Raw genomic sequence first — 15142 nt, 5'->3', positions numbered from 1 at the left:
CTCAGCTATCTCTTCACAGTGGTTTACAGAGTATGGATGTACATGTAGATATGGCAGTGGACTGAACTCTTAGTAGAGTCACAGCCAGTGTCACAACTATACAAGGTCAGCAACCATGCAGCAGTCAGTTACCACTTGACAATGGCCTAGGTGCACTCAGTTAAAAGCTTGTTGACCTATAATGAGTTGAAGAAGCTTGAATCCCCAGAAGATTTTATACAGTCTCCCTTCATGTTTCTTAAATGAAGTGGTTGCAGTGATTAAATTGCACTCTTTACAAAATTCTGCCAGCAGCATCCCTTCATTTCTTTCTCACGGCCATGTTCTCATTCTGTTTTACCTTCTACTTCTAAGCAGTTGTGTTATCATAAAGTTTTTGAGATACCATTCTATTTTATATGTTCCAGGGTAAAACCTAGGTCTCATACTGCTATAAGTTGTGTGCTGTTTTTTCATGGTTATTTTCTGCTATGGCTTTGGATTATTAGTGTGTCCCTAAGATATTTGTGGTTTACCATCCAGATTACTAGTGTTCCATTGTACCTGTCACCATTCTTTATTGTTTTAGGGGACATTGTGAAAGGATTAGCCTCAAAAAATTCTCAAGATCATGAAAGAGCTATACGGAAAGCAGATCTTTATCTCCGGTCTGATGAAAAAGAATTTGACGAAGATGGCATTTTCACAAAACTGGATAAGACAGTTGTGAACAAGAGTCATATAAACGGCAGTGATGGTGAAACCATGAGTGCAGGTAAGAAAACTCATGACTACATAACCAATATATAGGTCATTACTAGCTTTGAAGATTTTTATGTGTGAATTGTTTACACAACAGAAGAAAACATTGTTAAGCTTCCAGGATGCATCTCTTACTCTGGAGCAGAGTGAAAACATCTTAGCAGCTAAGTTCTGAGTTCAAGTTTGAGTCCAGTACTCAATTTTAATCTGCCAGGAACCTACATTCTTACACTTACTTCTTGCTTAATTAGCTGCATTTCATACGTTAGAGTTATGCCCACAATAAGGTTTTCAAAATAGTAGCATAGGTTCAGATTTAGTGAGCATTATTGAGAGTGGTAGTTGAGGTTTTCAGACAGGACCACTACTTCATTGAGATGATAGATTATTCATAAAGAGCCATCTCCTTAGCCAAATGATAAGGTTTTGGGAAACTGTTAGCACCGGTACATATGGAGACAAGGCATGTTGTAATGGCATACGAAATCCTGAAGTATTGGTACTCTGATGCCTTAATTGTGACTGTGAGGGTAAAATAAGTGTAATTTAGGCTCATACAGAAGTGGCCACAGAATTGTTTTTCTGCCACTCTACCTGCTAGGGAATAGAAGGGATAATAGTGATAATAATACAGTACCTACAGTTGAAAATGGAGTATAAATGTAAAGAAATATGTAGGTTAGTTGGTTTGAACTTTTGAAGCATTGCCATTACCTTCAGAATAAACAGTTACTGTTCAGAGAAATCCCCACTCAATACTGAAATGTCAACCTGTCAGGCACAGTATATTTTTCACGATTCCACAAGACATACAGATAAGATTTATATAATAAGTAGCTTTGGAGGATAATATAAATTGATATTTACTGTACATTTAAGCCTCCAACAACAGTTTGGAAAATAATATGGATTGGGGACAAGAATTTGCACTATAGGGAGATGAAGGTGACACGTCAATATCCAAGGCATTTGTGACATTTCAGGTGGAATACTCTGTCTTTACATCATATTCTCAAGAACTAGTTTCCACAGAAACTTATTTTCTAGTGGCATAATATAATGGCTTTCACAGGTTTTATTTGTAGTAGAGGGAGTAAATGTGTTCAGAATATAATCCGGTTGCTCCATAAACTGTAATTACAAACTATATTGTAATGGAATTATTCAATGGCATGTATTTTATGGAAGTGACGCTTCATTATGTTTCCAGGGAAATTAGTTTTAGAGATTGCTGTAGGTATTATCATCTGTGTTTTATGTGAATATGGTAAGGAAGGCAAATAAAATATTGGCCAACCAAATTTTGTTTACAGACTGTTTTCTTCTGAGGCAAATCTTGATTATGTTAGTAATAGTTAATTAAGTCTCAGGCTGTTCATGACTGTAATAATAATAATAATAATAATAATAATAATAATAATAATAATAACTGCCTTGTTGATATTTGACATAGTATTGAACATAAAATGACCCCAAATGTTTGTGCAAAACATTCCAAAATCATGATGATAATCTGATGGTATGGTCAGAAATCAGTACAGCAGACATACATACCTCCATGTTGTATGAAATGGTTCTTTGACTGTTAATAGGTTTACAGACAAGATTTTCGGACCCTTTTCCTGCCAAGTACTGTTGCCACAGCTAATACTTTTCTTGTTGAGGATGACAAACATGTCTCCATAAAACTGTTTTTTGGGTGGCACACTACAGGATAAAAGTTGCTCTCAGATGCCATTGCAAGTGAGCTCCTTAGGTTTGGACATGCCCATGTTTCACTTGGAAGACATAATAGCTCTGGGAACACTGAAATTGAAAATAAATCATTGATCTGTGTTACTGCTAAGACATCTGATGGAGTGTGACTTCCAACTTCACCTTTGGTTCAAAAACATAAATTAAATTAGTGAATTGTTTTCTGTTAAAAAGAAATATTTATACACTTAACGAGAATTTATGTGAGAATGAAAAGCAGACATTAGCTTTTACTTATCTCTTTGTTGAGATGTGGCAAACCTTTTTTATTGTAAAAGTTTGTACTGTGGTGTTTCTCTCTCTTCAGGGTTCCGCTGTGCTGCAAGTACTTTCAATTAGCTGGGTTGTGTGTTCCAAGAAGTTAAAAAATATATCTTTATTTATTATATATAAAAACAAAGATGATGTGACTTACCAAACGAAAGCACTGGCAGGTTGATAGACACACAAACAAACACAAACATATACACAAAATTCAAGCTTTCGCAACAAACTGTTGCCTCATCAGGAAAGAGGGAAGGAGAGGGAAAGACGAAAGGATGTGGGTTTTAAGGGAGAGGGTAAGGAGTCATTCCAATCCCGGGAGCGGAAAGACTTACCTTAGGTAAGGGATTGGAATGACTCCTTACCCTCTCCCTTAAAACCCACATCCTTTCGTCTTTCCCTCTCCTTCCCTCTTTCCTGACGAGGCAACAGTTTGTTGCGAAAGCTTGAATTTTGTGTGTATGTTTGTGTTTGTTTGTGTGTCTATCGACCTGCCAGCACTTTCGTTTGGTAAGTCACATCATCTTTGTTTTTAGATATATTTTTCCCACGTGGAATGTTTCCCTCTATTATATTAATATCTTTATTTATTGATTTTAATGAATGGTATTGATGACCGTGCATACACACATTTTACTGAATGATTGTGCTATTTACTGACTCATACTTATATGTACCTTGACAAGGTTACTGACTTAGTAATTTTTTGTACTGACCGCACCAACTGAGATATTTATAAATAATTACTCGTATTTTTGAAATTTTACATAATATTACATTTATATGATAACAAATGATTTTTCATTCTGCTACAGTTTTGACATTGAATGTATGTTGCATATGGATGAATGTTTACAAATACATTACATGGCATAAAAAGTGACTACCTGAATCTCTTTGTGTCATCCTGTACCATTGGTCATAGACTAGCAGCAGCAGGACCAGAGAATTACTGTCCCATGCGTAGGCCGCTATTAACATCACAACACAAACAACTCTCTTTGGAGTGGTGTGATTAGGAAGCATGGACTGCTAATGAATGACATTGTGTTCAGCATTGAATTGTGATTCCGCACTATCCCAGATGATCATTGTTGGCTAGTGTGATATGTTTTGGAAATGCACAGCAGTGTTACTCATTGCATCATGTTGTCCGGAGCCCTTTAGGCTTCACTTGAGGTCACAGCTGGTAGTGACTGAAGAAGCTCTAATTGCACAATGGTACATCATGGACATGCTGCATCATCATGCGTTACCTCTCACATGACAGCATTGTGGTGCCATTTTTCAACAGGACGATGCTTGTTGATACATGGCATCATGTTTCTATGAACTGTCTGCATGATGTTGAGGTATTCCTGTGACTGGCGAGATTCCCAGATTTGTCCCTAATAAAAGATGTGGGGGACCATGTCGGATTTCACTTCTGTACAATTGATAAATTGATAGTGTCCAGAACATCAAGGACCTGTTAACAGTGGTGGGCCAGCTTACCTTGGGATAGGAATAGGATGGGATACAACTGCTGTAAAACACCCTTCCCAACTGAAACAGTGCATTCACCTGGGCCAGAGGGGTTGCAGTGTCATACTGGTAAATGGGATCATACTGATAAGTTCTTTGTAAATTTGACTTAATTTTGTAATCACTGAAATAACATCATATACCCTCTCAACCCATTTAATTTTCTCCTCCCCTTTTGGGTGCTTAACTTACAGATGGTGCAACTTACAAATTTTTACTTAAATACAAGAAAATAATTAATAATTTATTTTGTAAATTATATCTCGACAGGAAGTGCAAAATGGCTAAGCAGGGATGGCTAGAGGACAAATGTAAGGATGTAGAGGCTTATCTCACGAGCGGTAAGATAGATACTGCCTACAGGAAACTTAAAGAGTCCTTTGGAGAAAAGAGAACCACTTGCATGAATATCAAGAGCTCAGATGGAAACCCAGTTCTAAGCAAAGAAGGGAAAGCAGAAAGGTGGAAGGAATATATAGAGGGTCTATACAGGGGCGATGTTCTTGAGGACAATATTATGGGATTGGAAGAGGAGATAGATGAAGAGGAAATGGGAGACATGATACTGCGTGAAGAGTTTGACAGAGCACTGAAAGACCTAAGTCGAAACAAGGCCCCGGGAGTAGACAACATTCCATTAGAACTGACAGCCTTGGGAGAGCCAGTCCTGACAAAACTTGGTGAGCAAGATGTATGAGACTGGTGAAATTCCCTCAGACTTCAAGAAGAATATAGTAATTCCAATCCCAAAGAAAGCAGGTGTTGACAGATGTGAAAATTACCGAACTATCAGTTTAATAAGTCACAGCTGCAAAATACTAACGGTAATTGTTTACAGACGAATGAAAAAACTGGTAGAAGCCGACCTCGGGGAAGATCAGTTTGGATTCCTTAGAAATGTTGGAACACGTGAGGCAATACTGACCCTACGACTTATCTTAGAAGAAAGATGGCAGTTATAAGAGTCAAGGGCATGAAAGGGAAGCAGTGGTTGGGAAGGGAGTGAGACAGGGTTGTAGCCTCTCCCCGATTCTATTCAATCTGTGTATTGAGCAAGCAGTAAAGGAAACAAAAGAAAAGTTCAGAGAAGGTATTAAAATCCATGGAGAAGAAATAAAAACTTTGAGGTTTGCTGATGACATTGTAATTCTGTCAGAGGCAGCAAAGGACTTGGAAGAGCAGTTGAATGGAATAGACAGTGTCTTGAAAGGAAGGTATAAGATGAACATCAACAAAAGCAAAACGAGGAGAATGGAATGTAGTAGAATGAAATCGGGTGATGCTGAGGGAATTAGATTTTGAAATGAGACACTTAAAATAATAAAGGAGTTTTGCTATTTGGGGAGCAAAATAACTGATGATAGTCGAAGTAGAGAGGATATAAAATGTAGACTGGCAATGGGAAGGTAAGCATTACTGAAGAAGAGAAATTTGTTAACATCGAATATTGATTTAAGTGTCAGGAAGTCGTTTCTGAAAGTATTTGTAAGGAGTGTAGCCATATATGGAAGTGAAACATGGACAATAAATAGTTTGGACAAGTAGAGAATAGAAGCTTTCAAAATGTGGTGCTACAGAAGAATGCTGAAGATTAGATGGGTAGATCACATAACTAATGAGGAGGTATTGAATAGAATTGGGGAGAAGAGGAGTTTGTGGCACAACTTGACTAGAAGAATGGATCGGTTGGTAGGACATGTTCTGAGGCATCAAGGGATCACCAATTTGGTACTGGAGGGCAGCGTGGAGGGTAAAAATCGTAGAGGGAGACCAAGAGATGAATACACTAAGCAGATTCAGAAGGATGTAGGCTGCAGTAGGTACTGGGAGATGAAGAAGCTTGCACAGGATAGAGTAGCATGGAGAGCTGCATCATACCAGTCTCAGGACTGAAGACTACAACAACACATCAAAAACTTGCAATTGATATAAAAGCAGCAGAACCAACAATGTTTCCTCATATTTCATAATTTAATTAATTTTATAGGAATCAGTTGTGTAAAAAAGCTGTTTCTAGGGTTCCATACCTGAATCGGTAAAAACGGAATCCATATAGTATCTATTGCTGTCCATCTCTCTGCCTGTCTGTCTGTTAAGACTACTTGTTCTCAGGAACAGCTTGAGGCATAAAGTTTAAATTTTATCAAATACTACAGTCTGCAGTCCCTTGGTGGGGCAAAAAAACTAAGTTTCTAAGTCAATGCAGTGAAAAGTAATGGTCATTTGTCTTACATATTTTGATGCTCACAAACTCACTCATTAAAACCTAGAGATGGTCTATCTATGTATAGCGGAACCTCGCGTAATGAGCATAATTCGTTCCAGAATCTTACTCATAATGCGAAACTCTTGTTAAGCGCAACAATTTATCCCATATAAAATATGTAAAATACGATAATGCATTCGATGCAGAAAAAGTACTAAAAGTTTTATCTTATTCATGCCATTCATTCAAAGAAAGGTATACATACAATATTATGTACTGTATTATTCACAATACATAACTAATTCTTTTTTACTAGGAAGCTATCTATAGGCATTTGTTTCTGCTGATGCTTCAACACTTGATGAAAATGCAAGACAGGATCGTCAACAAATAAATTTGTAGTGTGCATAGCCACTGCTGTATTAGGGTGATGATTTTCAGTGTATGGTGCAACTGACTCCCATACTTTCAGCATTTCTCTGATTGTGCCAGAAGGTTGCTACTTTGCAGTTACCTCCTCCACCTCCACCTCCTCCTCCTCCACCTCTGGAGAACTCCTCCCCACAACTTCCTGCTGTGAAGCAAACTGCAACTCCATAAGCTCTTCGGTGGTGATTTCTTGGCTGTGATCTTTTACAGGCTCATTGATATCATTGTTGTCCACTTCTGGTCCCATGCTCTCGTTCAAAGATACAATCCCGTTGACTATAGGCTCCACTGGCACTGACTCAAATGCTTCAGAGTCACATTCCACAACACACTCAGACCAAAGCTTCTTCCAGGCAGAAGTGAGAGTTCTCTTGGTAATGCCTTCCCATGCCTTTCTGGTCATCTTGATGGAGGCAACAATGTACAAGTGATATTTCCAAAACTCTCTGAGAGTGAGATTGGTAGTTCATGTCAACTCAAAGCAATGGTCAAAGAGTACCTTAGTGTATAGCTTCTTAAAGTTAGAAATAATCTTTTGGTCCATAGACTGGAATAACAAAGTGGTGTTGGGAGGCAGAAATTGGATTTTGATGAACTGAAATTCTTCGAGGAGGTGGTCTTGTAGGCCTGGAGAATCGGCACGAATGTTGTGCATAACGTGCAAGACATGGAGTGGCAGATTCATCTCAGCAAATATTTTTTCACTGAAGGACCAAACATTTCATTGATCCTATCACAAAAATGATCATGTGTCACCCAAGCCTTGTTGTTGGACCTCCACATCACATTTAACTGCTCATCTGGACTTCTTTAAGGCTCATGGAGTTCCTGAATGATAAATGAACAGCTGTTTAGTTTTCAAATCACCACTTGCATTGGCACAAAATAGCTGTTTGAGATGGTCTTTCATTGGCTTGTGACCAGGCAATTCATTCTCCACTGCTGTTATAAGAGGTAAGCTTCGACATCTTTTTCCAGAATAGACCCATCTCATCACAATTAAAAACCTGTTGCGGCAGATAACCCTCAGAATCTACAACTAGTAAACTCACATTTGACCTCAATCTCACCTTATTCTCATAGGGCCAACTGCACCAACATTGATTAAAAATTAACTGCAGTCAAGTTGGCATTAAACCCTGGTCAACGCAAAATTCAGTGGCACCAACCTCAATTAAAGTTAATTGGGGATGTTGTCATGGTCAAGGTTTAGTGGGGTTGGAGGGTCGACTATCTTGAATTGATTGCAATTAAAATAAAGTAAATACATAACATGGGGGTGCATTTTGATGTTTTAGATGGCATAGAGGATGAAGAAACGTTACATGTTGACCATGTAGATAATCATCACAACTGTGTTGGTGCACTTGTGGAAAGCAGAAATCCTTTCAAAGATTATGAAGAATCCATTTTTCAAAAGAAATAGCGTGGTGGGTATCAGGTCAAACCTATGATAGGTTGGACTTTTTTATTTATCAAAATAAATTCGATTGAAAGTTTGCAAAGTAATATTTCAGAGCTAGATCAGAAATGTAAGGGCTATGGTATGAAGATTAGCATCTCCAAAACGAAAGTAATGTCAGTGGGAAATAAATATAAACCGGTTGAGTGCCAAATAGAAGGAACAAAGTTAGAAAAGGTGGACGGTTTCAAGTACTTAGGATGCATATTCTCACAGGATGGCAACGTAGTGAAAGAACTGGAAGCGAGGTGTAGCAAAGCTAATGCAGTGAGCGCTCAGCTACCATCTACTCTCTTCTGCAAGAAGGAAGTCAGTACCAAGACTAAGTTATCTGTGCACCGTTCAATCTTTCGACCAACTTTGTTGTATGGGAGCAAAAGTTGGGTGGATTCAGATTACCTTATCAACAAGGTTGAGGTTACGGATATGAAAGTAGCTAGGATGATTGCAGGTACTGGTAGATTGGAACAATGGCAGGAGGGTGTCCACAATGAGGAAATCAAAGAAAAACTGGGAATGAACTCTATAGATGTAGCAGTCAGGGCGAACAGGCTTAGATGGTGGGGTCAAACATACACATGGGAGAAGCAAGGTTACCCAAGAGACCCATGGGTTCAGCAGTAGAGGGTAGGAGGAGTCGGGGCAGACCAAGGAGAAGGTACCTGGATTCGGTTAAGAATGATTTTGAAGTAATAGGTTTAACATCAGAAAAGGCACCAATGTTAGCACTGAATAGGGGATCATGGAGGAATTTTATAAGGGGGGCTATGCTCCAGACTGAACGCTGAAAGGCATAATCAGTCTTAAATGATGATGATGATGATGAAATAAAGGTGTCTCACCCATGAACAGATTCTATTGACATTAAGGGAATATGCAACTGGTGCATTAAATAAGCAGTATTACAACCCACGATGGATGATTTCAGCATACTGGCTGGATTTCTTGGAGTCAGTGCTACACTACATTGCCCTCACATGAAGATTCAGCCTCCTGGCAAACATAATACGGAACTTTTCCACAATAGAAAATAATATTTACTGCCAAACTGTCAGTGATCACTATTTAATAGTGTGGCTCAGTGGCTTGGCTCTGTGCACGACAGTACAGTATTTCATAACTACACTTGCAGAGCCCAGTTTGAAAATGGGAAAATACCAGTAAGCCACTTACAAGGGAATAATGGCTTCGCATGTGGACTATACATATTGACACCACTTTCAAATCCACAGAGGGAAGCATAACACTAATACAACAGGTCTCACATTCGAACAATGAACAGTGTAGAGAGAGAGTGTGGTTTTTGGGAAAGGAGATTCCCCATTTTATCTGTGGGAATAAGGTGTAATCCACAAAAAACAACAGTACTACCATATTTTTTTTGCGCTCTCATATTGTCTCATTACTGCCAACCAGTTCTTAAAGGATTTCAGGTTCAATTTTAGAGAAATTGTGTGTCCTTTTCTTGCTCTCCATAGTGCAGTCTCCATATTACGAAAACAGTCTGAAAAGGGATTTAATGTTGCTGCAGTGTAGAGACAACTTAATCACAGTTAAGCTTTAAGCTTGACCACGGTACTCTTGGTTATCTTACTTTGTAACCGATTTTGGTGCAGTTGGTCCATAGAGTATAAATACTCTCTGCTGATTACGAGTGAAGATAACATGAAAGACACTTCAGTCTTTTAAATATCTAATCACCCTTGCCTTATAGATACCAATGCTGTAGTTAATGTTACAGGGATTTTTTCTTTGTGTGTGTGTGTGTGTGGGGGGGGGGGGGGGGAGGATATTTATTAGTGAAATATCTACTTCTAGTTTTGATGGGAAATTTAAGCCCCCTGGAATAAATTTCAAAATTCCCTGTGATTTGATGGGAAGTAGCAGTTTTAGAATCTATGAATCAGTTTCTATAATAGTTACATTACTCTGATTATCATAATTCAAAAATTTAAATGATGCCTGAGTGCATAGGATCGCAAAAAATTATGCGCATTATTTTTAAACTTTGATTCAACTAACGCAAACATTATTCGATAACTATTTTAAAAAAGTTTAAATATTGGTGTTGCTAATTAGCATAGCATATTAATATAATTCCAGATACATAAAATAAATGAAAAATCACAATAGCAAATGTGATATTACAAAAATATTTAGACATAATGCTTAAAATATAAACATTCTCAAAAGTTTTGGAATCTCAGGACTGCTATCTTGCTAATACCATTATGCCTGTCTGCAGCTCAATACGGGCAGCAATCTTAAGTGCGGCAGGGAAGGGGGATGGATATCAGGATATGAGAGGGGGTGGAGGGGGGGAGGAGGAAAAGAGTACTGTGTGACAGAGCACGCAGGGATTAGAAGGCAGCAGGTGGATAAGGCTGCCAGATGCAGCATCGAGAAGCTGTGGGGGAAGAGGGGGGAACGGGGAATGGAAATGGAGAGGATGGGTTGATAGACCGCGGCAAACAATGAGGGTGGGGAGGCATTAATTGGGAGAAGATGATAGGACAGTGGGGGTGGAAACTGTTGGGTGGAGTGTGTGGGGACGGTAGGTTATTGCAGGTTGAGGCTGGAGTAATTTCTGGAGAGGAGGCTCTGTTATGGGGATAACTCCCATCTGTTGAGTTCTGAAAAGCTGGTGGTGGAGGAGAGGATTCAGATGGCCCAAGTTGTGAAGCAGTTGTTTAAGTCAAATATGTTATGTTCAGCTGCATGTTATGCCACAGGATTGTTCACTTTGCTCTTGGCCACAATTTGATGGTGGCCATTCATCCTGGTGGTCAGCTGGTTGGTAGTTGTACCAATACAAAAAGCTGTGCATTTCATATACCAGTTCTCCTGCAGTCATTGCACAGGTTTTTATGTTGGTATGACTAGCAACTAACTGTCCACTGGAATTAATTGGCAACTCCAAACTGTGGCCAAGGGAAAAGTGGACCACCTTGTTACACAATATGCAGCTGAATCTAACATGCTTGATTTCAGTGGCTGCTTCACAACCCGGGCCATCTGAATCCTCTTCTCCACCACCATATTTTCTGAACTGTGCAGATGGGAGTTATCCTTAAAATACATTCTCCACTCTGAAATTATCCCAGCCTCAACCTGCAATAACCTACTGTACGCACACCTTCCACCCAACAGTTTCGCCCTCTCTGTCCTATGACCTACTCCCAATACGTCCCCTCACCCTCACTGTTTGCTGCTCTCTGCCAGTGCACCCTCCAGTCTTTTTCTCTCTCTGCTCTTCTCCTTTTCTTCTTGCTCCTGCCCCTCCCCCAATCCCAGCTCCCGTCTCCCACAGTCTCAAGCAGCATCTGGCAGCCTTGTCCTGCTGCATTGTAGTCCCAGCACGCTCTTGTCAGACAGTGCTGTTCACTTCACCACCCATGCCCTACCATCTCTCCCCCTTCCCTACCCTACTCCAGATGCTGATTGCTAGTTTGGTAAGAGTGGTCAGAGATAGTGGTAATGTGTGCATGATATGTGCCGGCTTGAGTAAACATGTGGGGGTTTTCCTTCAGAAGGCTCTGGCTGAGAGCTCAGTGTGTAACAGTCTTTTTGCTCTTTAAAAATACAACTTCAATATTTTTAACCAACTCTTTAAGGCTGACAATCTCCACAAATCATGTTAACACAACATGAAAGTTGCCTTCTCTTGGTGCACAATAAATGGTATTCCTACTATCCCCTTTTTCTATGAAACAGAAAGTATGTGTACCTTTTTCCCTGGGTTGATTGTTAATACATGTTTTATTACAATAATGAATTTGATTATCATTACATATCTTTTTGGTCAAATGGAACATTTTGATCTTGAGCTGTGAACTAACTGTCGTAAGGTTTCTAACAGCATACCACATAAACCACTCACCATAGCCCACTTCAGTGTTAGTGTATGCCAGCATTGTACTCTGAAATTTGTTCATTTGTTAATTTATTGCTTCATTGTCTTCTGCAGATTCCATAAAGAAGGAGAACCTTCAGGAATGTGAAAATAGCCAAAGCATAAAGTACCAAACAACTAGGAAGTCATAGAAACTTTATCTGTATACTGTATTAACAAGGAACTTTATTATACTGCTTGACACTAGTAATGCATACTCCATCTAAATTTATTCTATTAAATTAGAAAGAAATTTCCTATGCCGAAAAAAGCTGCTGCCTGCTCAATTGTACTACAGAGCTGCTGTTTATCTGCTATTGCTAACATAATATTTATGTGATTACAATGGTACTATTTACATTGTAAGTACTGACTGAGTTCTTACTGCTTGTCATACAGCTTTATAACAAACTGCTGCTAACAGAACTTTGCAGTCCTTGACTCTAGGTATTCAGATAATTCGTAAGGCAAATAGCTAATGAGGTTTTATAAATTGGGTTTCCAATTTATTGCTTTATGGGAGAGAGGAGCTTGTTGACTGTCTTCCCACCAGAGTACACAAGGAGGCAAAGTTTGCAGGGAAATTATTTTTGTGTTTTTAGCTGTAACTATTTAAATTTTAGTTCAGCTTAAGACTTCAGCTGTTTGTTGTGAACTGCTTGTAGGCATGTTCAGCTTCCACTTGAGCTGTGTCTCATAAGGTTGAGTTTGGACCCTTGATTAGTATACTTGTATCATCATCAAACAGTGAAGCTTTAGAACCACCCTTTAAAGTAATTGTAAGTTCATTTATGTGGTTTAAGAACAAGGCTGGACCAAATACTAATCCTCGTGAGAGCTCACTTGTTACAGTCCCCCTTCAGATGTTAGTTTCATGCCTGTGATGGGCTGTCAGTGAGGCTTCATCTAGGCAACAAACTGCACCAACAGGATAATAATTTTTGAATAGCTCTTCAAGGGCTTCATTTGTGAAGTCCTGTATGGCTCTCTTTGTGGATAATCCTTCAAAAATGCCGAACTATGAGGCAGTTAACAAGTTTTACTCAGTCAAATGAGTCAGTACTCTATTGTAGGCTACTTTCTCAAACATTTTTGAAAAATATTGGAGGAAGTTACATAGGTCGGTATTCAGAGGTGGTTTACTTTTTCCCAGTTCTGAAGATGGTAGATATGACACAACATTTAAGTTTGCGAAGAATTATCCTCTGAGTCACTGACTGATTACAAGTTTAGTAGTTTTTAGTGACCTGATGAATTTTGTAATGTGCATGGGTGATATTTTTTGAAATTAATGGCTGTTGGTGATACATGCAGTGTCTGTCCAAGCAAATGTAATGCATCTGTATTTGGTTGTTTATTGCTGGGTTTAGTGTTTGTAGCCACTGGGGGTGGGGGGTTAATCAGTGAATTTTGTAGATATTGGTTTGAAAGTGTCACCATTTCTCCCAGAACTATTTTCTGGGGTTCAGTTCTGTTTAGGTCACTATTTTTATTTGTTTCTTGTTTAATAATGTTACAGATAGATTCTGAATCTAAATCAACATCTACATCTATGTCTATACTCTGCAAACCACCATGAAGTGCATGGCAGAGGGTACGTCCCATTGTATCAGTTATTAGGTCTTCTTCCTGTTCCATTCGTATGTGGAGCATGGGAAGAATGATTGTTTGTGCTGTATTCTGCTGCTAGTGTGTGTGAATCTGAGTGCACTGAGTGTAGTATCACCAAGTGTATGTATTTAAATCAACTGCCAACTGTATCAGCGTGGGCTAGACACTAGAGTCCACCTGTAGGAAGCGTGCACTTGACATAGTCTCCTCTGCACCACCTACTGACGACTCACATCTTTAAACATGCAGAGCAGCACTGACTCACTCTCACTATGTTCTTTTAGTTTGTACTGGTCACATCAGTTGCTCTGTGTGTCACTTATGTCACATCTCCTGTATGATTCTTTTGTCTTGTTAACATGTGGAGGCAGTGGTAAACATGCAGGCTCAGCACTGAGCAGATCTAGGCTGAAGTACCAGCATCAGTGTTCTCTGTTTCTGTTTCTATCTTATCCTGTTTTGTCCAACATCCAGCATGGCCTAAATGCTGGGATACTTGTAATGATTGCCAGAAGAAAAGCCACATCACTTCAGTGTGTCATTCACTGAAGGTTGCTCAGGATACAGACAAGGATGTAAACTGTGTCTCCAGTGCTTGTGATGTCTCCCAAATTTTTTATCAAGTTGAGTGTTTTTCACAAAGTGCTCTGACTACAGGTTGTCACAGGTGCTGCTGGTGTGCGCTGAATTTTTCTGCTCATGTTTCTTTGAAATCTATGGCTCGCCCTCATTTTTATTGTTCACATCCTATTTATGTCACCCTGAAAGATCAAGTGAAAGCAGAATTAGGCAGACTGCAATCTCTAGGGTTGGTGCAATTGCAGTGTTACACAGCTTATGCTTAATTACAGACTTACTATTTTATCAGTTGATTTGTTTTCACCACGTAACGTCCACTGTTTACATCCTTCTTCATTGCTGAGCGATGTATCACTTTTCGTTCTGACGCTGCAACTCTTCCTTTCCTATATCTTTACTACTTTTTATCTATATAAATGATGAACTATTGGTTTTGCCGTTTAACAACTTTTTAATAACTGTGGAAGTATTACAGGCATCGGGTCCCACCTAATGTTTCACCCGCCTATACGTTTTACATGAACCTTTCAAGACTCGATCGATCTGTTTACAAAGAGAAAGCAGAATATCTCTTCCTTTGACGTTGCCCAACAACGACCTAGGAAGCTCGATGCCCTCACAGCCCAGGCTCTTCCATGGCTCGCGGTAGTTTGCAGCATTCGTTTTATTCCTTGCCCAC

At 39.2% G+C, this 15142-nt stretch overlaps 1 protein-coding gene across 1 annotated transcript in view; it reads left to right on the top strand.

The window, feature by feature from the left end:
• Positions 1-15142, top strand: part of LOC124619397 (tetratricopeptide repeat protein 12-like) — a 125031-nt gene that overhangs the window by 22867 nt on the left and 87022 nt on the right. The window contains exon 2 of the mRNA XM_047145751.1: positions 569-754. Within this exon, the coding sequence (XP_047001707.1) occupies positions 569-754 (186 nt within the window). The remainder of the gene's footprint in view (positions 1-568; positions 755-15142) is intronic.

The sequence above is a fragment of the Schistocerca americana genome, chromosome 6, assembly GCF_021461395.2.
Source record: "Schistocerca americana isolate TAMUIC-IGC-003095 chromosome 6, iqSchAmer2.1, whole genome shotgun sequence".
NCBI lineage: Eukaryota > Metazoa > Arthropoda > Insecta > Orthoptera > Acrididae > Schistocerca > Schistocerca americana.
This window is presented reverse-complemented; position numbering and strand designations above follow the sequence as displayed.